The 24313-nt window shown below is 43.6% G+C and overlaps 1 protein-coding gene across 2 annotated transcripts in view; it reads right to left on the reverse strand.

The window, feature by feature from the left end:
• Positions 1-24313, reverse strand: part of DOK5 (docking protein 5) — a 151307-nt gene that overhangs the window by 109078 nt on the left and 17916 nt on the right. The window contains exon 2 of one of the 2 annotated variants that reach the window (XM_070380999.1): positions 4898-5185. The exons of the other annotated variant lie outside the window; for it this stretch is intronic. Within the exon in view, the coding sequence (XP_070237100.1) occupies positions 4898-5185 (288 nt within the window). The remainder of the gene's footprint in view (positions 1-4897; positions 5186-24313) is intronic. 2 annotated transcript variants of the gene reach the window in all.

A 24313-nucleotide genomic window follows, 5' to 3' on the forward strand; every position in this document is an offset into this window, starting at 1 on the left:
AAGCCTGGGCACCCCCGCTGCGGTTGGCAGCTCCAGCAGGGACGTCTCCTGGGAGCAAGGTTTTTACCTCTGGAGTCTGTGCTAACTCCAGGAGGCAGTGGCAGAACTGACCCGAGTTTCTGGACACACTTGGTGTCAGAGGCTGCATCATAAAAATGAGCACCACCACCGCTCACAAGCGACGTGAGGCCAGAAAGTGAAGAACTGGGTCAACGGGAGAAGACATGGGGTCCGTCAGAGGCTGCTCATAGAAGGTCCAACCAAAGGAAGGGCCAGGAGATGCGAGGGGGCACGGTGGCATCCCAAGGAAACACCCCACGTAGATGGTGAGCGCAAACGCCCTACGCCAGTGTTCTCGTTCCGTCACTCAGTCATGTTTGACTCTTTGCAACTGACCCCATGGACTGCAGCACACCAGGCTTCCGTGTCCTTCACCATCTCCCAGAGTTTGCTCAAGCTCATGTTCATTGGGTCAATGATGTCATCCATCTCATCCTCTATCACCCCCTTCTCCTCCTGACCTCAGGGTCTTTTCCAATGAGTCAGTTCTTCACATCAGGTGGCCAAAGTACTGGAGCTTCAGCTTCAGCATTAGTACTTCCAATGAATATTCAGGATTGATTTCCTTTAGGATTGAAGGGACTCTAATAGTCTTCTCTAGCACCACAGCTCGAAAGCATCAATTCTTCAGCTCTCAGGCTTCTCTATGTTCCAACTCTCCCATCTGTACATGACTACTGGAAAAACCAAAGCTTTAACTCTATGAACCTTTGTCAGCAAAGTAATGTCTCTGCTTTTGAATATGCTATCTAGGGTGGTCACAGCTTTCCTTCCAAGGAGCAAGTGTCTGTTAATTTCATGGCTGCAGTCACCATCCACAGTGATTCCAGAGCCCAAGAATATAAAATCTGTCACTGTTTCCACTTTTTCCCCATCTATTTTCCACTAAGCGATGCGACAGGATGCTACAATTGAAGTTTTCTGAACGTTGAGTTTTACTAAGAATGAAATCCTAGATGTATTTTGAACCTAGAGGCAACAGAATTTGCTAAGGGGCTGCCAAACCAAATGGGAGAGGAAGAGAAGAGTCAAGGACAACCGAAGGGTGATCCATCGCATAAGCAACTGGGAGGATGGGGTTGAACTAGGAGCTCCACTGAGATGCCTTTGGTCCCATCAACTGGAGGAGGAGGACCCCAAAACACGAGCAACAGGAGTCTGAGAGCTGACGAGGCTGCAGGTCAAGGAGCTTCCATAGGCACTTACCTGCTCTACAGAATGGAGAACACACTTGGTTTTCAAAAACCAAAACGCTAAGACGACAGGATTCTCTTCTGAGAGTTTGAAACAGAGTGTTACTAAAAGCCTACAAGGAAGATGTGCCACAGATAATCTTCAGTGTCTAATGCACCACATTTCCTTGAAGCCAAAACAACTATTAATTCAAAGATAAAAGTCAGACAAATTGGTTATCTCACAGTATAGAGACAGATTCACAAATACCGTTCCTGGTGCATCATTCACTTTGAAATGAAGGAGCAAAGCATCATGTTTAAGCAACCCATTTCTCCTTACTAAATCACAAGAGGATGGTGTTACAGATCTCATGGTATTTGCTTAAAACATAAGCTAGTTATTTGAAAAAATGAGTACATCATATTCAAACTTGAAACTCTGACCTAAATCAAGACTTTCTGACTTTCTGTGGACATTACAGAGGTCTTGTCATTCTCTCATCTTCAATTATACAGGCACTCGTAACTTCTGTATCTCTATAGAGATAGAGAATAAATAATTTAATCATTTCAGGATGGTATGAAATGTTAAAGGCAATAATAGAAATGGAAGGAATAAAGATTATATTAAATAGTTTATAAGTAAAAGAAATAGATCTAATATTATAAAATGCCTAATATTTATGTAGCATTTTATATGGGATGGATGCCAAACATTAAACATACATTATGTCTCTTTTAATCTTCATAACATCTGACCTCCTGATACAAAAAAAAAAAGAAAATGCAGTTCAATCCAACCACTACAGCACAGTGAAAACATTAAATGAGACGCAGCACACGTTGAAAGTCAGGGACAGCTACACTGGAGCCCTAGATGAGCCGGTTTCTTCCTAGACGTCCCTGACACGTCCACTAACTCCATTAAACTTCCACCTTCTCACTTCCCTGCTGGTCCAGTGGCTAAGACTCCCGCTCTAAATGCAGGGAGCCCAGGTTCGATCCCTGGTCAGGGAACGAGATCCCACGTGCTGCCACCAAAGGCCCGGCACACCACAAGTAAGGCCCAGCACCGCCAAGGAAATAAACAGACGCCAACGTAAAATGGAAAGGCGGAGCCACAGGAGCACCTGCCACAGAGGGCCGGTAAGAGCACTACCAGCTGATGTGTGTGCAAATGTAAAATGAAAAGGCGGAGCCACAGGAGCACCTGCACAGAGGGCGGTAAGAGCACTACCAGCTGATGTGTGTGCAAATGTAAAATGAAAAGGCGGAGCCACAGGAGCACCTGCCACAGAGGGCAGTAAGAGCACTACCAGCTGATGTGTGTGCAAATGTAAAATGAAAAGGCGGAGCCACAGGAGCACCTGCCACAGAGGGCAGTAAGAGCACTACCAGCTGATGTGTGTGCAAATGTAAAATGAAAAGGCGGAGCCACAGGAGCACCTGCCACAGAGGGCGGTAAGAGCACTACCAGCTGATGTGTGTGCAAATGTAAAATGAAAAGGCAGAGCCACAGGGCACCTGCCACAGAGGGCGGTAAGAGCACTACCAGCTGATGTGTGTGCAAATGTAAAATGAAAAGGCGGAGCCACAGGAGCACCTGCCACAGAGGGCGGTAAGAGCACTACCAGCTGATGTGTGTGCAAATGTAAAATGGAAAGGCGGAGCCACAGGAGCACCTGCCACAGAGGGCCGGTAAGAGCACTACCAGCTGATGTGTGTGCAGTATTCAGCATGGCACCGGGCAAAAAGTAAGGGCTTACTAACTGTGAGGCATTTTCATCAATATCACCAACATCATCACCATCAGCACATAAAGTAAGAGAGGCAGGTTCGATCCCTGGGTCTGCATAAATCCCTGGAGGAGGACAGGCAACCCACTCCAGTATTCTTGCCTGGAGAATCCCATGGACAGAGGAGCCTGGCAGGCTACAGTCCATGGGGTCACAAAGAGTCGGACACGACTGAGCAACTCAGCACTCACACAAAGTGTCAGAATTAAACTGAATCATACAACACTGAGCTGGTGTCCAGAGAGCTGGAAATTGGTTGATGTTGGAAAGCCTCATGAATATTTGGTGTCAGTAGGGTTCTATCCGTAGAAAACGATCAGAGTTAGCAGTACCTGAAGCTCCAGTACTTTGGCCACTTGACGCGAAGAGCTGACTCATTGGAAAGACTCTGATGATGGGAAAGACTGGGGGCAGGAGGAGAAGGGGACAACAGAGGACGAGATGGCTAGATGGCATCACCGACTCGATGGACATGGGCTTGAGCAAGCTCTGGGAGTTGGGACAACAGAGGACGAGATGGCTAGATGGCATCACCGACTCGATGGACATGGGCTTGAGCAAGCTCTGGGAGTTGGGACAACAGAGGATGAGATGGCTAGATGGCATCACCGACTCGATGGACATGGGCTTGAGCAAGCTCTGGGAGTTGGGACAACAGAGGACGAGATGGCTAGATGGCATCACCGACTCGATGGACATGGGCTTGAGCAAGCTCTGGGAGTTGGTGAAGGATAGGGAAGCCTGGTGTGCTACAGTCCATGGGGTCAGTTGCAAAGAGTCAGACACGACTGAGCGACTGAACAACAGCAACGACCTAATTAGGAACTGAATGAATGAATGAATATCTGTGTTAATTTTTTCATTGTTTATTGCGAACCTAGACCCTGGGTGAGTATAGAACACACGTGTGGAGCCAAACCATCTGAGCTGGAGGCCCTTCTCTGTCACTGGGAGGGATCTGAGCCTTTGCAACAGTAAAGCTTTTAGCCCAGGATGTAAGAAGGGGGAGACACAGCTCAGACAAAAGCATACTCTACCACACCCAAGGAAAACAATAGAAGGTTCCCAAGCTAGAGTATTTCCAAAGGGTGAAATTTAAATGATTTTCTCTTCTCATTTGTCTTTCCATCTACTGCAAAAAGCCTCTGTATTTAAACAAAGCAGGGCTATAGATGCGTATGCACATTCTGTCTCCTAAGAGGCAACCATTTGAACAACACTGCTCAGTTCCCTTTAGGCGGAATTATTTGAATACAATCAACCCCCACATCGTATTTAAATTTCTGGGTTTTTTCTCCCTTACAGTAATTAAATATGTATCTGTAGCTGACAATGGATTCTCCACAAACATATTTAAATATAGCTTCTCTTCCCACTATAACAGGGTTATATAATGAGACACACTTCTGCCCACTTAAGGAATCACAGAGGGGAAATGAGAATATGGGAGCTGGACTCTGAGATGCTATTTTTAGCCTAAGGGTGCAGGACACACTGCAAGTGAACATTTTACTATTATTCACACCTTTCCTTTTGGCTTCCACTGTCTACTTTAAGAGTCAGAAATAATTCGAGCTAGAAAGAGGTGGATTGTGTTAGGGATCATCCTCTGTCAGCTAACACATTACCCGATCACCACAACACCACAGAGTGCACAGAAGCATGCTCTGCATTACCCAATTACACACCACCATGGATTGCACTGGAGAAAGAAATGGCAACCCACCCCAGTATTCTTGCCTGGAGAATCCCATGGACAGAGGAGCCTGGCGGGCTACAGTCCACGCGATCGCAGGAGTTGGACACGACCTAGCGACTAAACCACCACCACCACCTTGGACTGCACAGAAGCGTACTCTGCATTACCTGATCACTGCAACACCACAGAGCGCATAGACGCATGCCCTGCATTACCCGATCACCGAAACACCACAGGGCTGCATAGACGCGCTTCAGACACTTGTGCCATCGCCCGACAAAGCTGGCTGACTGCCAGCGCTCTGCCGTCCTGGATGACCAGCACACGTTTCTGGGACCACCGTCTCCACAGGAGGGGCTGAGTCCATCTTGGCATGCTTTCCTTGGTTGAGCCATGCCGCTTTTTATGGGCAACATGAAGAAATGATTTGTCTTCTTGGGAAATGAATTTACTTTCTGAAATGGAACAAGCAAAAGAGAACACAAGCTCAAAACTCTCTAAATTTGCATTTGAAGTGACAGTCAGTGGTAGGATGCCTTCCATTATAAAATCTCGAAACGAGAACAGTCAATAGCAACAAGATATACTATGACAGACAAAAAAAATGGCCCCCTAAAGATGTCCACTGCGTAATGCCCAGGACCTGCGCAGATACTATCTTAACACTTTCCAGAATTGATTACGCTAAGAATTTTGATATCTGAAAATCACCCTGGAGTATCCAGGTGGGCACAGTGTAATCAAATGCATCCTTATAAGAGAAAAGCAAGAGACAAAGTTAGAAAAAGCAGATGTGACAACAGAAACAGGCTGGACTGAAGGGCTTTGAGGATGAAGGAAGGGGCTATGAGTTAAGAAGTACGAGCGAAGCTAGAAAAGGCAAGGAGACCATTTTCCTAAGGCCTCCAGAGGAGGCTCGGCTGACACCTTGATTTTGGCCCCTTAAGGCTCAATTCAGACTTCTGACCTCCAGAATTGTAAGAAAATAAATTTCCGTTCTTTTAAACCACTAACTAAGTTGTGACCATTTGTTACAATAGGAATAGGAAAGTAATGTTATGTATCATTAAAACATTTTAAATGTACGATTTTCGACAAATGTTTCTTGAATTAATTTCTGCTTCTGAACGTTGACTCTATATATAACTCACTATATATAAGAGTTGCAGTAGAGCATAGGAACCTGGAATGTCAGGTCCATGAATCAAGGTAAACTGGAAGTGGTCAAACAAGAGATGGCAAGAGTCAACATTCTAGGAATCAGCGAACTGAAATGGACTGGAATGGGTGAATTTAACTCAGATGACCATTATATCTACTACTGTGGGCAAAAATCCCTCAGAAGAAATGGAGTAGCCATCATGGTCAACAAAAGAGTCCAAAATGCAGTACTTAGATGCAATCTCAAAAACGACAGAATGTTCTCTGTTCTTTTCCAAGGCAAACCATTCAATATCACAGTAATCCAAGTCTATGCCCCAACCAGTAACGCTGAAGAAGTTGAAGTTGTGAACTGAACTGAATTCTTTTCATATCTTCAAAACGTATTTATGCATTAGTTCCTTTTATTTGTTCAGAATCACACATTTCACTCAGTCATTCATTTACTATCTTTTTCACTTGTTCAAAACCCTTTATTGAAAGCCCACTCGGAGCCAAGGTAGCTTCAGTCGCTCAGTCATGTCCGACTCTTTGCAACCCCATGAATCGCAGCACGCCAGGCCTCCCTGTCCATCACCAACTCCCGGAGTTCACTCAGACTCACGTCCACTGAGTCGGTGATGCCATCCAGCCATCTCATCCTCTGTCGTCCCCTTCTCCTCCTGCCCCCAATCCCTCCCAGCATCAGAGTCCTTTCCAATGAGTCAATTCTTCGCATGAGGTGGCCAAAGTACTGGAGTTTCAGCTTTAGCATCATTCCTTCCAAAGAACACCCAGGGCTGATCTCCTTTAGAATGGACTGGCTGGATCTCCGTGCAGTCCAAGGGACTCTCAAGAGTCTTCTCCAACACCACAGTTCAAAAGCATCAATTCTTTGGCCCTCAGCTTTCTTCACAGTCGAACTCTCACATCCATACACGACCACAGGAAAAACCATAGTCTTCACTAGACAGACCTTTGTTGGCAAAGTAATGTCTCTGCTTTTCAGTATGCTATCTAGGTTGGTCATAAGTTTCCTTCCAAGGAGTAAGTGTCTTTTAATTTAATGGCTGCAGTCACCATCTGCAGTGATTTTGGAGCCCCCAAATATAAAGTCTGACACTGTTTCCACTGTTTCCCCATCTATTTCCCATGAAGTGATGGGACCAGATGCCATGATCTTCGTTTTCTGAATGTTGAGCTTTAAGCCAACTTTTTTACTCTCCTTTTTCACTTTCATCAATAGGCTTTTTAGTTCCTCTTCACTTTCTGCCAAAAGGGTGGTGTCATCTGCAAGGTAGCTTAGGAAGACAAAAATGAACATTTCAAGTCCTATCCTCCAGATGTTCCCAGTCTAAGACAGGAGGGACTCAACAATTTTAGTCAGTTCCATTCAGTCGCTCAGTCACGTCGACTCTTTGCAACCCTGTAAACTGTAGCACACAGAGCTTCCGGATCCAAGACCAGCTCCCGAAGTTTACTCAAACTCATGTCCACTGAGGCAGTTTTGCCATCCAACAATCTCATCCTCCATCGTCCCCTTCTTCTCCTGCCTTAAATCTTTCTCAGCATCAGGGTCTTTTCAAATGAGTCAGTTCTTCACAACAGATGGCCAAAGTATTAGAGTTTCAGCTTCAACATCAGTCCTTCCAATGAACACCCAGGACTGATCTCCTTTAGGATGGACTGGTTGGATCTCCTTGCAGTCCAAGGGACTCGAAAGAGTCTTCTCCAACACCACAGTTCAAAACCATCAATTCTTCAGTGCTCAGCCTTCTTTATAGTCCAACTCTCACTCCCATACATGACCATAGGAAAAACCATAGCCTTGACTAGATGGACCTTTGTTGGCAAAGTAATGTCTCTGCTTTTTAATATGCTGTCTAGGTTGGTCATAGCTTTTCTTCCAAGGGGTAAGCATCTTTCAATTTCATGGCTGCAATCACCAGCTGAAGTGATTTTGGAGCCCACAAAAATAAAGTCAGCCACTGTTTCCACTGTTTCTCTATCTACTTGCCACGAAGTGATGGGACCAGATGCCATGATCCTGGTTTTCTGAATGTTGAGCTTTAAGCCAACTTTTTCATTCTCTTCTTTCACTTTCATCAAGAGGCTTTTTAGTTCCTCTTCACTTTCTGCCATAAGGGTGGTGTCATCTGCATAATCTGAGGTTATTGATATTTGTGCTGGTAATCTTGATTCCAGCTTGTGCTTCATCCAGTCCAGCATTTCTCATGATGTACTCTGCATAGAAGTTAAATACAGAGGGTGACAATATACAGCCTTGACATACTCCTTTTCCAGTTTGGAACCAGTCTGTTGTTCCATGTCCAGTTCTAACTGTTGCTTCCTGACCTGCATATAGGTTTCTCAAGAGGCAGGTCAGGTGGTCTGGTATTCCCATCTCTTTCAGAATTTTCCACAGTGTATTGTGATCCACATAGTCAAAGGCTTTGGCATAGTCAAGAAAGCAGAAATAGATGTTTTTCTGGAACTCTCTTGCTTTCTCGATGATCCAGCAGATGTTGGCAATTTGATCTCTGGCTCCTCTGCCTTTTCTAAAACCAGCTTGAACATCTGGAAGTTCACGGTTCACGTATTGCTGAAGCCTGGCTTGGAGAATTTTGAGCATTACTTTACTAGTATGTGAGATGAGTGCAATTGTGCATTAGTTTGACCATTTTTGGCATTGCCTTTCTTTGGGACTGGAATGAAAACTGACCCTTTCCAGTCCTGTGGCCACTGCTGAGTTTTCCAAATTTGCTGGCATATTGAGTGCAGCACTTTCACAGCATCATCTTTCAGGATTTTAAATAGCTCAACTGGAATTCCATCAACTCCACCAGCTTTGTTCACAGCGATGCTTCCTAAGACCCACCTGACTTCACATTCCAGGATGTCCGGTTCCAGGTGAGTGATCACACCATCATGAATATCTGGGTCATGAAGATCTTTTTTGTATAGTTCTGTATATTCTTGCCACCTCTTCTTAATATCATCTGCTTCTATTAGGTCCATACCATTTCTGTCCTTTATTGAGCCCATCTTTGCATGAAATGTTCCCTTGGTATCTCTAATTTTCTTGGAGAGATCTCTAGTCTTTCCCATTCTATTGTTTTCCTCTATTTCTTTGCACTGACCACTGAAGAAGGCTTTCTTATCTCTTCTTGCTATTCTTTGGAACTCTGCATTCAGATGCTTATGTCTTTCCTTTTCTCCTTTGCCTTTTTGCTTCTCTTCTTTTCTGAGTTATTTGTCAGGCCTCCTCAGACAACCAATTTTCCTTTTTGCATTTCTTTTTCTTGGGGATGGTCTTATCCCTGCCTCTGTACAATGTCACAAACCGCTGTCCACAGTTCTTCAGCCACTCTATCAGATCTAGTCCCTTAAATCTCTTGTCACTTTCACTGTATAATCGTAAGGGATTTGATTTAGGTCATACCTGAATGGTCTAGTGGTTTTCCCCACTTTCTTCAATTTAAGTTTGAATTTGGCAATAAGGAGTCCATGATCTGAGCCACAGTCAGCTCCCAGTCTTGTGTCATAAACAGATGGAAGTGTGGACATGAGGCAGAGAGTGCGAGAAGCCCTTCCCAGGTCAGTGTGTGTGTGTTTCACGCCACGTGTCCTCCACTCCTTCAACAGCTGCACAGAATCCCACAGTGAGCATAATTCATGCTCTTTGGCCACTCCTCTATTAATGCGCTTCTCCGCTATTTCTTGTTTAAATCTTCTGGCCGCACTGCACAGCTTGCAGGATCTTAATTCCCCAAGCAGGGATCGAACCTACATCCCCTATATCAGCATCTCGAAGTCTCAACCACAGGACCACGAGGAAAGTCCCAACTTACATGCTGCTTTTAATTTACACCAATATAAGCTGTAATGCAATGATCGTCGCTCTACACCTCTGCTTATGCACATGTGTTTCTATGGGTGTGTAAGTAAAATATCTTGCAGTGCAGTCCATCAGTTCAGTTCAGTTCAGCCGCTCAGTCGTGTCCGACTCTCTGTGACCCCATGAATTGCAGCACGCCAGGCCTCCCTGTCCATCACCAACTCCCGGAGTTCACTCAAACTCACGTCCACTGAGTTGGTGATGCCATCCAGCCATCTCATCCTCTGTCGTCCCCTTCTCCTCCTGCCCTCAATCCCTCCCAGCATCAGAGTCTTTTCCAATGAGTCAACTCTTCGCATGAGGTGGCCAAAGTACTGGAGTTTCAGCTTTAGCATCATTCCTTCCAAAGAACACCCAGGGCTGATCTCCTTTAGAATGGACTGGTTGGATCTCCGTGCAGTCCAAGGGACTCTCAAGAGTCTTCTCCAACACCACAGTTCAAAAGCTTCAATTCTTCGGCCCTCAGCTTTCTTCACAGTCCAACTCTCACATCCATACATGACCACTGGAAAAACCATAGCCTTCACTAGACAGACCTTTGTTGGCAAAGTAATGTCTCTGCTTTTCAATATGCTATCTTGGTTGGTCATAACTTTTCTTCCAAGGAGTAAGCGTCTTAATTTCATGGCTGCAATCACCATCTGCAGTGATTTTGGAGCCCCCAAATATAAAGTCTGCCACTGTTTCCACTGTTTCCCCATCTATTTCCCATGAAGTGATGGGACCAGATGCCATGATCCTGGTTTTCTGAATGTTGAGCTTTAAGCCAACTTTTTTACTCTCCTCTTTCACTTTCATCAAGAGGCTTTTGAGTTCCTCTTCACTTTCTGCCATAAGGGTGGTGTCATCTGCATATGTGAGGTTAGTGATATTTCTCCCAGCAATCTTGATTCCAGCTTGTGCTTCTTCCAGCCCAGTGCTTCTCATGATATAGTCTGCATATAAGTTAAATAAGCAGAGTGACAATATACAGCCTTGATGTACTTCTTTTCCAGTTTGGAATCAGTCTGTTGTTCCATGTCCAGTTCTAACTGTTGCTTCCTGACCTGCATATAGGTTTCTCAAGAGGCAGGTCAGGTGGTCTGGTATTCCCATCTCTTTCAGAATTTTCCACAGTTTGTTGTGATCCACACAGTCAAAGGCTTTGGCATAGTCAATAAAGCACAAATAGATGTTTTTCTGGAACTCTCTTGCTTTCTCGATGATCCAGTGGATGTTGGCAATTTGATCTCTGGTTCCTCTGGCTTTTCTGAAACCAGCTTGAACATCTCGAAGTTGACGGTTGACATACTGCTGAAGCCTGGCTTGGAGAATTTTGAGCATTACTTTACTAGCATGTGAGATGAGTGCAGTTGTGCGGTAGTTTGAGCATTCTTTGGCACTGCCTTTCTTAGGGACTGGTGCAGTCCATACAGGATATCATTTAAATAAAAGAACTCACATGCCAAAGAACAAATATTTCAATGGATGTACATATTTATGCAAATGCCTAGAAACCATATGTGGTAATTGATAACAACAGTTGCCCATGCTAAAGAGTTAAAGGCAGGATGACATTGCCAAGGGACACTTGTTTATAACACTTTCACTTCCTACAATGAGAATGTCCTACGTGTTATTCACATAATTAAAGTTAATAATAAAACAGGACAGTAGCGTATGTCCCCAAATCAGAATGAGGAGCCAACAGGTGGACAGAAAACGAGGAACTGAGTCAGACACGGAAACGAGAAGGAAGGGTGATCCCAGGACAGGGCTTCAAAGGAACACAGAAAACCTGTGCCTCCCTTCCAAGGCTGTGTTCCCAGTAAGAACGCAGAAGAATGTTTAACAGAAAGGAACAGAAAGAAGGTCATCATTGTCCCTCTGCAAGGTTAGACGGCAACTGGCTGTCCCTAACCCATCCTGCACCTACCGCATACCTAAAACCATGGTGAACCAGACTGGCCCTCTGTTAAACTATGAACGCATTTTACCTTCCCTGAAAAACATTTGTTTCAAAGTCTAACACCCTTATGCTTTTAGAAGACTGAGGCTTAATAAACTGGGGAGGAACGTTCTCCGGGCAGGGACCTTGCTGTCTTGTTCATCCTAATATACTGAGCACACGTGCCTTGCTCTGAGGTGGTAACTAATAAATCCTTGTTAAATGAATTGAGTCTAGGTTTCCTGTATCACAGTACTAATCTATTTCCCGTATCGTCGTACTAATCCAAGCAGCACTTACGGTTCTATTAACTTAAACTGCATTTTCCCTCCGTTTTCTTCTTTCCTTGTCAAACAGCTGTTAAAAAAAAAAGAAGAAGAAGAAGAAAAAGGAAAGAAAGAAAGAAAAAGACAAACAATCTTTGGGTCTCAAACTATGCACCAAGTACTACTGTAAGTTCACAGAGTTCCCAGAACCCCCACAGAACTCTGCGAAGTTCAGCACTGAGCTCTTCAGTAAGTCAGTTCCAAGCCTGGACTGACTCAGCAAAAACATCCTGATCATCTTGATTGGTGGTTGTTTCCCACTAGGCTAAAAGAAGCAAAATTCAAACGAGAAATAAAGTCAGTTATGAAGTCAATTGAAACCTGATGGCTCAGATGATAAAGAATCTGCCTGCAATTCAGGAGAGCTGGGTTCGATCCCTGGGTTGGGAAGATCCCCTAGAGAAGGGAATGGCAACCCACTCCAGTATTCTTGCCTGGAGAATTGCATGGACAGAGGAGCCTGGTGGGCTACAGTCCATGGGGTCATAAAGAGTCAGACATGACTGAGCAACTTTTACTTCACTTCAGGAGGTCGATTATAATTAACTCTTCATATCTCAAAGCCTAAAGTTGAGTCCACAGAACACTAAGATTACCCACACTACTTTCTATGGACTGAACTGTGTCTTCCCCAAACTCCTATGTTTAAGACCCAACCCTCAATGTGACTGTATTTGTAGACTGAGTCTTTAAGGAGGCGATTACAGTTAAATGGGTGGGGCCCTGATCCAACTGGATTGGTGTCTTTATAAGAGGAAGAAACATCAAAGATCCCTCTCTCCCTACCAACACAGAAGAAAGGCCATGTCAGGACACAGCAGGAGGCAACCATCTACCAGCAAGAAGGAAAGTCCTCAATGCCAGACAGGGACCTTGCTGGCACCTTGAACTGAGCCTCCAAAACCACGAGAAAACTGATTTCCATGGTTTAAGCAGCCCAGTCTGCAGCACTCTTCACGGCAGCCTAAGCAGACTAATTCATTTAAGAGAAGAAGGAGAAGGAGAGAGAAGAGACGGGAGAGACAGAGAGAAAGGTGAAATACAGTATTTTCATAATTCAACTATAACACACGTTACTGAAATTATTCAGCATATGCAAAGATAAATGAGATGATTTTCTTGAACTTATTTATTGCCTCAAACACAAACTTAATTTTCATGTTCCTGCTAATGTCAGTTTTATGTGAGCCCAAACTCCCAAAAGATGTCTTATTTTTCATTCATTTCTCGATGAGCCTCATTTTCCAAGACTCTTCCCTGACAGCCCTTCTGTAGCAAAAAGAGAGAGAGAGAAAGAGAGGAAAAAAAACCTCTCTTTCACAGCTAGTGAAGCTATAGTTACTAGGCAACCTTCCATATATTTTAAAATAACTTGCAGCTTTCCAGCAAAAGGAAAGAGAATATTTAAGACTGTTAAGCTTCGAATTTTTAAAGCACACCTGAAGCAAAGTTAGTTAGAGCAGAGATTTATTGCCATTTCTGGGACCCCTGGAATTCCTCTTCTGCCTGAAAACTGAAGTATGACCGCGGACTCCGAGAAACTCTTGACATCTTCTGACAAGTGGAAAAGGCAAATTCTCATGCCCAGTGCAGTACTGAAATGAGGAGGGCTTTGCAGAATTATTCAGAATAATGAAAGAGGAGGAAGGTGTCAACTCGGCATCCATCAAGCTGGAAGATATGACTTCCCCAGGGGAAACTTCGTGTCTGTATCTCTGAAAGGAGCCCTCTATTCAATGCACGTGTCCAGTAACAAGAGCAGTTACAGCACAGGAGAGGCAGAAGACTCTCAAGTAATCAGAATCCAAAATCCTTAGGGATTTGTCTTGAATTGTACCTTGCAGTGAACTGAGTGCCAAAGGTTGGGTGTTGGTAATTAAATCCCTTTAGAATAAGTAACTGCGGTCTCAGCATTCCAGATGTTGGGGTCATTCCAACATCATTCAAATTATACACATATATCCCCCCAATAACATTTCCTATTTTTTTAAGTCTTCACAAAATAAGGGTCCACAGCCTGTTCCCCTGTTCTGTTGAAAACTTAATCAGTCCCAGTAGCTGAATTTTTTCATATTTATTTCATCATAGTAATTCTCCTTAAAATGAATCACTGTCTTTTTGTTCTACTCTCTGCAAGACAGAGGATAATTAGCCAACATTGACTGCTTAAAATCCTTCATGTATTTGAAAACTATTAATTAGTCAACCCACAGCCCACTTTTCTCCAACATTAATAATCTCAGTGTCTTTTATCTTCTTTGAAAGTCTTATTCTGCAGTCATTTTTGTGACTCACTTCTGAATTAAGTTAACCTCTCCAAAGCTTGTTGAATGAACCAGTGAAATGAATGAATGATCCGTGATGGCAGGATGGCAGCCTGCAAGGGAATATGGAGGTTTTTATTTTTTTGCTCACAGAGCATTTAAAAATATATAAATGAACTAATATTTGAAAATCAAGTTTCACATAGACTTGAACTTCTGATTTTGCTTTAAAAGTTGCAATAATTGAGAGAGTAGGATTGATGCATATACACTGCGTGTGTGCCAAGTCTCTTCAGTTCAGTTCAGTTCAGTCGGTCAGTCATGTCCGACTCTTTGTGACCCCATGGACCACAGCACGCCAGGACTCCCTGTCCATCACCAACTCCTGGAGCTTGCTCCAACTCATGTCCATCATGTCCAACTCTTTACAACCCCCTGGGCTGTAGCCCGCCAGGCTCCTCTGTCCATGGGATCTCCAGGCAAGAATACTGGAATGGGTTGCCATTTCCTCTTCCAGGGGACCTTCCTGACCCAGGGACTGAACTCTCATCTCTTAAGTCTCCTGCACTGCCAGGCTGGTACTTTACCACTAGCACCGCCTGGGAAGCCTATATATACGTTATCATGTGTAAAACAGACAGCTAGTGGAGAGACACTATCTAACAAAGAGAGCTTAACCTGGTGCTCCATGACAACCTAGAGCGGTGAGAAAGGGGAGAAGGTGGGAAGGAGCGGACTTACGTATACTTACAGTTGATCACACTGTTGTCGAGCAGAAATCAACACAACATTATAAAGCAATTATCCTCCAATTAAAAGTAAACTTAAAAAAAGAAAAGAAAAATTGCAAGAATTGACAAAGTTGGATCCCTGGGCTGGATGTGAGAAGTGACTGCTTCCTTGAAGCAGGGCAGGTGTTATTTTCCCAGAATCCCTACCCAGCCCTCTTTACTTATTCATGGTACAAGCTGCTTCAAGGGCTTCTGAGTTTTTGACTTTTTGAAACAATATCTTCAACAATCTCCAAAAGAACTGCTCATTTTTGAGTAGTTACTAGGTGTCAGTAATCTAGAATTAATATTCACTGATCATCTACTATCTGACAATTACTCATTAATTCTCATAATTCTCACAACAGCTCTATTGCCTAGGTCTCATGATTATTTTCGCTTTATAGAACTGAGCTTCAGACGTTGGGTAACTCAATAACAAACTGAAATGGCAGACGTGGAATTTCAACATAGCTTTCTGAAACCAAAGCCTGTATTTCCTCTACGCTGAGCCATCGCTCTCACCAGGAAAAAGTCCTTGTTGCTGATACAGAGGCAAAATGGATAGACAAGGTCATCAGTGGTAGAAAGGTCATGAAGAACAACGCAGAGGAGCAGTTAATTCCACTGCTAGTGTATCAGCCGACAACTAGTTAAGTAGTAGTAAGAACTGGGATTAGATTTCCCAAGTGTAGAGGCCTTTCTTGACTTCAGGCAGATTCTGACCAGTGTTAAGATTTGGAACAGACCAGTGTTCACACGTAACCACTCAAGGACAAGTTACCTGTAATTTCTAGGCTTCGATTTCCTCACTCGTAAAACAGGGAGATCGCTGTAACCATCATTAACTCCATGGTTGCAGTAAGGATCAGAAGGCAAGGTAAATGAAATCATAAAGAGAAACCATTTGGCACTCTGCCTGACAGACCATATACACTCAGCTAAAGCTCAATAAACTCCTATTACTATTATTCTTGGGCTTCCTAGGTGGCTCAGTGGTAAAGGATCCACCTGTCAATGCAGGAGACACAAGAGACATGAGTTTGTTCCCTGGGTCATGAAGATCCCCTGGAGAAGGAAATGGCAACCCACCCCAATATTCTTGCCTGGGAAATCCCATGGAGTTCCCAGGGCTACAGTCCATGGGGTCACAAAGAGTCAGACATGACTGAGCACGAACGCACTATTATCTACTTATTGGGAATGGTATTCCAGCTGAATATAACAGGAAACCAAATTCTGTGGCTTGTCCACTTACAGTCCTGAAGTGGCTGCTCAACCTCCTGTTACAACCCCATGTTACACTCTGAGAAAAGGGTAAGAGACAAGTTACCAGTTGATTTTGCCCCCTTTTAAAGGGCTTTACCATTAATTCCATCTGGCTCCGAAGCCCCAGCCAAGAAGCTGAGAAACGTGGTTAGTTTAGCTGGGTATATCATGACCCCAAACAACCTGGGATCTGCTGGTGAGTAAGAGGGAGGAGACAGTGTCAATCTGGTGTCCTGTAGAGTCCAGGAAGCAAACCTGTGTCACGGGCTGGTTCAGAGGGACAAACAATTGACGCAAAATTTCTGAAACGTGGTCAGCACCACACAGAAGCTCACTTTCGTTCCTCTCTCCTTCCTTAACTACTTTACGTCCTGTTCTTCCACTTCCAGCTGCAGAACCTCTTATGATCGCCTTCCCCAGAACCATGGTACAATAATTGCACAAAGATCAGGGCCAAAATCAAGTCAGTGTCACTGAAACTGAGTTTACCCTCCATAGCATATTTCTTCTTTTTAAAGTGTGCATTTTTTGAAATAGTAAATCAAAGTGCAGATTTCAATATGAAAGAATACTATTCACGGGGAAAGGAACGGGGGAGGAATAAATTAGGATTATGGGTCTAACAAATATAAACTACTATATATAAAACAGATAAGCAATAAAGATCTACTGTATAGCACAGGGAACTATATTCAATATCTGGTAATGACTTATCATGGAAAAGAATCTGAAAAATATATATGTATATAACTGAATCACTTTCCCATACACCCGAAACTAATATAATGTTGTAAATCAACGATACATCAATTTTAAAGGAAAGAAAATGCCCACCAAATGGGAGCGATTACTGCTGCTGTGGCTTCTGCAGTCACGGCTCTGACCATCCTCGGACGCGAACACCGTTACTCTGCGCTGTTGCGTGAACACCACGGTCAGACAGTGTCTCTAGCTGGTCGTGCTGAGCCCTCTGACGTACGCCCATTGCCATGGCTGCGCTTTCAACTCCAAAAGCACAGAGGTGAAATCAAGTGGATGCATCTGCTGACAGGGTTGTGCTCCCAATGGCCAAGCAGGAAGAGTAATTCTGGTCCAGGGGCTGCACAAGCCAGGCAACCTTTCAATCCAGCACAAGCCAGGGTGACGTAAGGGAACTAAAGTAAAGCAAAGCAGGGATTCCTGCAAACCAGGAAGGAGAAGTGTCCTCTCTTATACCAGGCCGTGGGATCCTGTACAGAATCCACTTTGAAAGCCCAAATGCTATTTCTCTCCATGTTCTAATAGTATTGTCTGTTTTTCCAATTAGCCATTAATATAAAGTGATTTTCTGAGTATATATCTCTGGTTGTGGTTTAAAGAGATGAGCATTAAAACACGTCTCTTCACCATGGCCAGAAAATTTATCATGAAAGGGCTTTATTCTCTTTAATTCTAATCAGAAGGTAAAAAAATTGTACAAGTATGAAGTTTAAAATAGGCTTTTAAAAAATGCTATTTCACTTACGCATATTTTAGGATTAGGCATAAAGTGTGACTGTTAATTACCAAGCATTTACAGACTGAGAAACAGCCCTTGCACACCAGCCTTGCACACCAGCCTCATCAAGGAAGTCAGAAAAGAGAATCTTCCAGTAAAGAAAAAGGAATAATTCTGCTTCTTGGAGTAAAAGCATTTCCAGGAAATTCTGTGTAAGCAAAGTAAGTAAATAAAGGAAATGTAAATCAGTACTAAAAAAAGAAACAAAAACTGTCCATACTCCTGTCTGAAAGCCTCTGGTGGACATTTTTACATCTTGGTGTAACTGGGCAGTTTTCACTGGCTTGGACCCCAGGCAGTGTTGGGTGCTTCTTCTGGAGCTGTGGCGGTAGGGATCCAGTACCATCTGTCCTGGAATGAAATTTCTCTCTGTGATCAAAGCTCTGGTCTTCACCAGCATGAGTTCAACTTACAGAATTTAATTAGAGAAAGTGGACAGGAGAGAAAGGAGACTATTCCAATCAATAATCAATGTCCTCGTCACCACCTCACACTGCACAGTAAAGACGAATGAATGTAAAGTGCTTACCAAGATGCTGGACGCCGCTCTCTGGAGCCTAAAACCCACAACCAACCTCCCCTCGTACAAAATGCTGGACGCCCGCCCCCTCGAGCCTGAAACCCACGACCAACCTCCCATCGTACGGGTGTTTAGGCATCGGACAAAAGCGTCCCCACAGCCTGGACGCCCGCCCTCTGGAGCCTAAAACCCACAACCTCCCATCGTGCGGGTGTTTAAGCATCTAACAAAAGCGTCCCCACAGCCTGTCCCTCTCCCTGAGCGCCTTGCGCAGCTCTCCAGAAAGGATCCTGCCTGCTTCCTCACCATCATCGCCCCCAGCTCCCCACCCACAGGCTTCCCTCCAGGTACGGTGAGCTGCTGCTGTTCTCCACGTGGGTCATGCTTTATTCTACCTTCAGGCCTCTGCCTGTGCAATTCCCTTTGCCTGGAAGAGTCAGTAGGGCTCAGTGAAGTGAAGGAAAACATTCTAAAACTTGTGTTTACTTGTGTGTATCTTGAATAAATAAGAACATTTTTCTAAAATATAATACTGCTCTATATGAATTGATAATAGAGCGTGTATATAAAGAATAAGCATTAAATACTGAGCCACTTTTTTATTTGGCCACACCACGCAGCATGTGGGATCTGAGTTCCCCGACCAGGGACTGAACTCACATCCCCTGCAGTGGAAGCTCAGAGTCACAACCGCTGGACCCACAAGGAAATCCCAGGAGCGGCTCTTTTAATTGAACGAATTATGTAATCAAAAACATTTGAAGACTGTGGGTCTAAAACACCCTGTGTCTCACAATCCCATTTCAACCCAACTCCACCTGAAGCAGGAAGTAACAGATTATTGTAAATCAACCATATTCTAACGCAACACTTTAAAAAAAGAGCTAGCGATAAAAGCAGCAAACCTATGAATTAGAGCCTTCCAATGAACAAACTGCATGACTGCATGTACTCTGTGACATTCTCACTCGCTGGCACCAGCATTCTAAAAAGAAAGCCGTTCGTATGCGTAGATTGAAAGCAGTAGTATAACAGAGAACGACGCTCCGTTTTTTAACTTTACAGTCAAAATTGAAATTTTATGATTTTTAAAAGCGATATGTTCATATGGTTCAAATTTCCCAATGATTTCAATAGTATTTATTGATGTATTTACTATGGATTTATTCAGTTGTATTTATTTACTGGTTGATTGACTGTATTTATTGATTAGCTCCTTCCTCTGAGTTTTATATCTCAGAAACTAGTCACCTATTTGCAAGGACAGTCAGCTTCTTATGCAAATGCTAGGATGTGCATACAAATGCAAATACACAGCCTCATTCCCCTCCCTTCCTACACAAATACAGCATTCTACACACTAGGGATCAGTACAGGCTATGATTTGAAAAATATTTTTCAATAGCCAGAAAAAAATCACCCGGCGTTAAAAGCACAGTTTCACTTACTACGGAAAAACACCTAGGGCCTCCTTGGTGGCCAGTGGCTAAGGCTCTGTGCTTCCAGCGCAGGGGGTGTCAGTTCAACCCCTGGTCCAGAAGCGAAAATCCCACATGCTGCCTGACACGGCCAGAAAGAAAAAAGACCTCAGGGAATAAAACCTATGTACAAAGATGCTCTTTGCAATACTATTTATAATAATCGTAATAAAGGAGATAATAAATTTAAGAATTCCAAATTAACAAAATATTTAACACAGTGGGAAACCATGAAGCCAGAAAAAGAAAGAAATGAAATTGATCTTTAAGTAATGATGAGGAGAGATTTCCAAATTTATTAAGTAACACAACGTAAGTGCAGAATAAAGTATATAGTATATACACCAAATACGTGGGGGAAAGGAGTGCAAAAAATAACATATATATATGTTTATCTATATATGTATATGTTGATATATACCTGACATACAGCTGGAAAAAAAAAGCCATAAGAAGCTATACCACTGATGGCCTATTTGGATAATACTGGGGAACAGGATGAAAGAATTTTTGCTGTGTACTATTTTTTAATTTTTAATGCTGGAATTTTATGCCATGTGAATACCTATAAATTTTTTCATTTAAATAGCATGAAATCATTATAATAATATTAAAATCACAGGTTAAATGAGCACATTCATCATTAATACATTTTCCTTCGACTCACCGTTTATCTGTTAGTACCCAGAACTAACCCTTGCGCATAGTAGGCACTCAGTAAAAAGGTATTAAATAAATGAATGCATGGACCTACAAATGAATGTACAATCATTAAATATTTTAAACTAGAGGAATAATTAGGTCACTGGTGCGTCTCTTTGCAACCTCATGGACCTTAGACCTCCAGGCTCCCGCTGTCCATGGAATTTTACAGGCAAGAATACTGGCGTGGGTAGCCATTCCCTTCTCCAGGGCATCTTCTCGATCCAGGAATCGAACCCAGGTGCCCTGCATTGCAGGCAGATTCTTCACCGTCTGAGCCACTAGGAAGGCCCGGGTCACTGGTGTAATGATTACTAAACAGGCCTCAGTCACTGATGTGGTTTCTGAAAGAGCCACACACACACTACAAATAGCCACGCACGAGGACAGAACTCACCAGAAAGAACACACTCTTCCTTGATTAGCTTCTCCAGCTTCACAGATGTAAACTGCTTTATCGATGGAATATAATTAATAAACAGCATAAGCCACAAAAACAAATCCAATGCTCTCTGCTGTCAGCAAGTATAACAAGCAAATCGCATTTCAGAGTATTAGCTGAGGAACTAAAATTTGCTCAAAATTCAGAAACAGATCCTCTTTCCAGTTTTGGAACAAATGAAATCAAAATGGTCATTGAGCCCATTTGGCAGTAGTTCTCTATGGGCTGGAGAGAGCATGGCTCACCACAGCAAGTCCAGTCGCTCAGTCGCGTCCGACTCTTTGCGACCCCATGGACTGCAGACGCCAGGCCTCCCTGTCCATCACCAACTCCTGGCGCTTACTCAAACTCATGTCCATCACAAACAGCATATCTAATTTTTCTCTAATTATAATGAAATTCCTAACTGAGCTAAAGAATCTTTAGAGTGTCTGAATGAAGGAAATCAAAAAGCACTACATATATCTTCATGCTAAGGGCAGAAATTTACACGGAGGACTGTGGTTATGACTTTATTACTGAGTTCAGGATTCAGAGCCATGTTCTATAATCAGTGAATGGAAGACATTGAAACAAATAGAATGTCAGCTTCATCTATGGCAGGCTGCTAGATTTCCCGTCTTAAAAATTGGCCTTTATCACTTCACACATTGCTGATAGCAGGATAAACTGCTAAGGATCTTAGGCAAGTTAATTCATAATGTATATCAATGGTCATAAAAACATTTAAATGCTGTAGCCTCATAATCACATTGATTATTAAGGTATAATCTAAAACATGGTCAAAAATGTAAGCCTGAGCATTATTTGAATTAGAAACAGTTTAACTGTTTTTAACTATCAAGTAGATTATGTACTTACTCAACAGAGTACTATAGATGTTAAAATTATAGTTTGAAAGATTATGTAACCATTTGAGAAAATGTATATAACATATTTTAAAACGTACATAGGATATGACACAATAAATGTATAATAGCTACAACCATGAAAAATTTTAGGAGCATGGGGGAAATGGAAAGAGATATACTAAAATAGCACCCTTGTTTTGGGGTACTGCTGCTGCTGCTGCTAAGTCACTTCAGTCGTGTCCAACTCTGTGCGACCCCACAGACGGCAGCCCACCAGGCTCCCCCGTCCCTGGGATTCTCCAGGCAAGAACACTGGAGTGGGTTGCCATTTCCTCCTCCAATGCATGAAAGTGAAAAGTGAAAGTGAAGTCGCTCAGTCGTGTCCGACTCCTAGCGACCCCGTGGACTGCAGCCCGCCAGGCTCCCCCGTCCCTGGGACTCTCCAGGCAAGAGCGCTGGAGCGGGCGCCACTGGGGTACTAGGTTTATGTAATTTCATTACAGGGAAAACTAAGGGAAAACCCAGCAAAACTGTAACAGTACAAAGAGAAAAGATTTACTGCTGTCAATGTGCTCTCTCCTGTCCCTTTTGTGTCCCGTGTTCAAATTTATATTGACTGAGACGATCTTGGTTATTAACATTCTTCTGAAGAGCCTGTATATGGAGCCCAGCTTTAGACTATTAGTCTATTTTTCTATTTTCTATTTTTTAAAGGCAGTCACAAAGACCACCCAGACACCCAGCTGCCCTCTCCTGCCACTGGTTTTCAAGTCAATTAAGTGTATGACATTCACTTTGATTTCATTGAATTCCGTTTCTTACTCTTTTCCTCATTAGCAACTTCAACATTTCTTACTTTCAGAGCATCAGGTAAAAAGTAGTGCAAGAAAAGTATCCAAAAGAGGCAGTTTTACAGGAGTAACTCAAAATGTTTAGTTAGGCCTGTTACTAATATCAAAACGTTAAAGACTGGGTGGACCTTCGTTGCAAAGGTTAAGCAGAGAAAGGCATGGTCTGAACTTCCTGCATCTCCTGTTACTAGCAGGGCAGTCTTGACTGGATTATGTACTCTCTATAAGCCTAAATCACCTGTAAAAGGAGGACAAAGATAGTATATCATAAAGGTTTGAGAATGAATTCCAACCCAGATTTAACCATGTGCTGCACACTCAGTCAAGCAGGGTGACGAGCCATAGATAGGAACGGAGGTGGGGTCTTGTCTGTGTGGCCCTGGTGAATTACTTCAGCTCTCCGTGCCTTGATCTCAGCAACAATAACGGCCCTTTTAAGTTGGCCAGATACGATGGAAGTGGTGACTCCTCCCACTTAGCATTCATTCCACTAAAACTGGCTCAACAGCAGTAAAGTAGCTGCAGCATAAGCAGAACACCCTTCTGGGTCTCCGGGAGTGATGTGCGATTCAACACTTCCTGATGCGTACACCACGCGGATGAAACTTCTGGGTGCACCTGCCTCCGTGTTGGTGTAAATAACAGAACTAGATGGACGGTGGGACCCCAGACAGAGAAGCTCGAAACTGCTCAGTCATGGGCCATTCCTGTCGTTCTCAACAACTTCTAGCTTCTTTGACCCTGACTTTCCTGAAACTTTAAACGAAGCTAATAGAATGTGACTTACAGTGTTAGATTCAAAAAGATGATGAACGCAGAAAATCCAACATGGCATTGAGGAATCTTCACTCCCCTTCCAAAGGGAGTAACTCCAACATGTTCAGCTGCTCAGTCATGTAAATGCTGTTCCAAGAGGCCATGAAATGTGCCCAAGCTCAATCCCAAGTTCATCCTGCTTTCTCTCTTGGCCACGTGACTTAGAACGTGCTATGTCACTGCTCTGACCTTTACTTTGTTCATTTATAAAATGCGGTCATGAGTCTCAACTTACTCCCCTGTACGTGCACACAAAGCCTTGCCTAATGCCCCCAACTATTATTAAGTGCCCTACGAGAGGAGCTACCCTGCGTCTGAGGCCAGGGGCGGTGGCCGGGAGGAGCAAGCCCATGCCCGAGGCCAGGGGCGGCGGCCGGGAGGTCCAACTCCACGTCCGAGGAGCTGTGGCTGCACGGGCGAAGGAGGGCCTAGAGGAGCTATCCCACGTTGAAGGTCAGGAAGGGCAGCAGTGAGGAGATACACCCATCCAAGGTAAGGAGCAGTGGCTGCGCTTTGCTGGAGCAGCCGTGAAGAGATACCCCACGCCCAAGGTAAGAGAAACCCAAGAAAGACGGTAGGTGTTGCAAGAGGGCATCAGAGGGCAGACACACTGAAACCATACTCACAGAAAACTAGTCAATCTAATCACACTAGGACCACAGCCTTGTCTAACTCAAAGAAACTAAGCCATGCCCATGGGGCAACCCAAGACGGACGGGTCATGGTGGAGAGATCTGACAGAATGTGGTCCAGTGGAGAAGGGAATGGCAAACCACTTCAGTATTCTTGCCT

Source organism: Bos mutus, chromosome 13 (genome assembly GCF_027580195.1).
Source record: "Bos mutus isolate GX-2022 chromosome 13, NWIPB_WYAK_1.1, whole genome shotgun sequence".
In the NCBI taxonomy this organism is placed as follows: Eukaryota; Metazoa; Chordata; class Mammalia; order Artiodactyla; family Bovidae; genus Bos; species Bos mutus.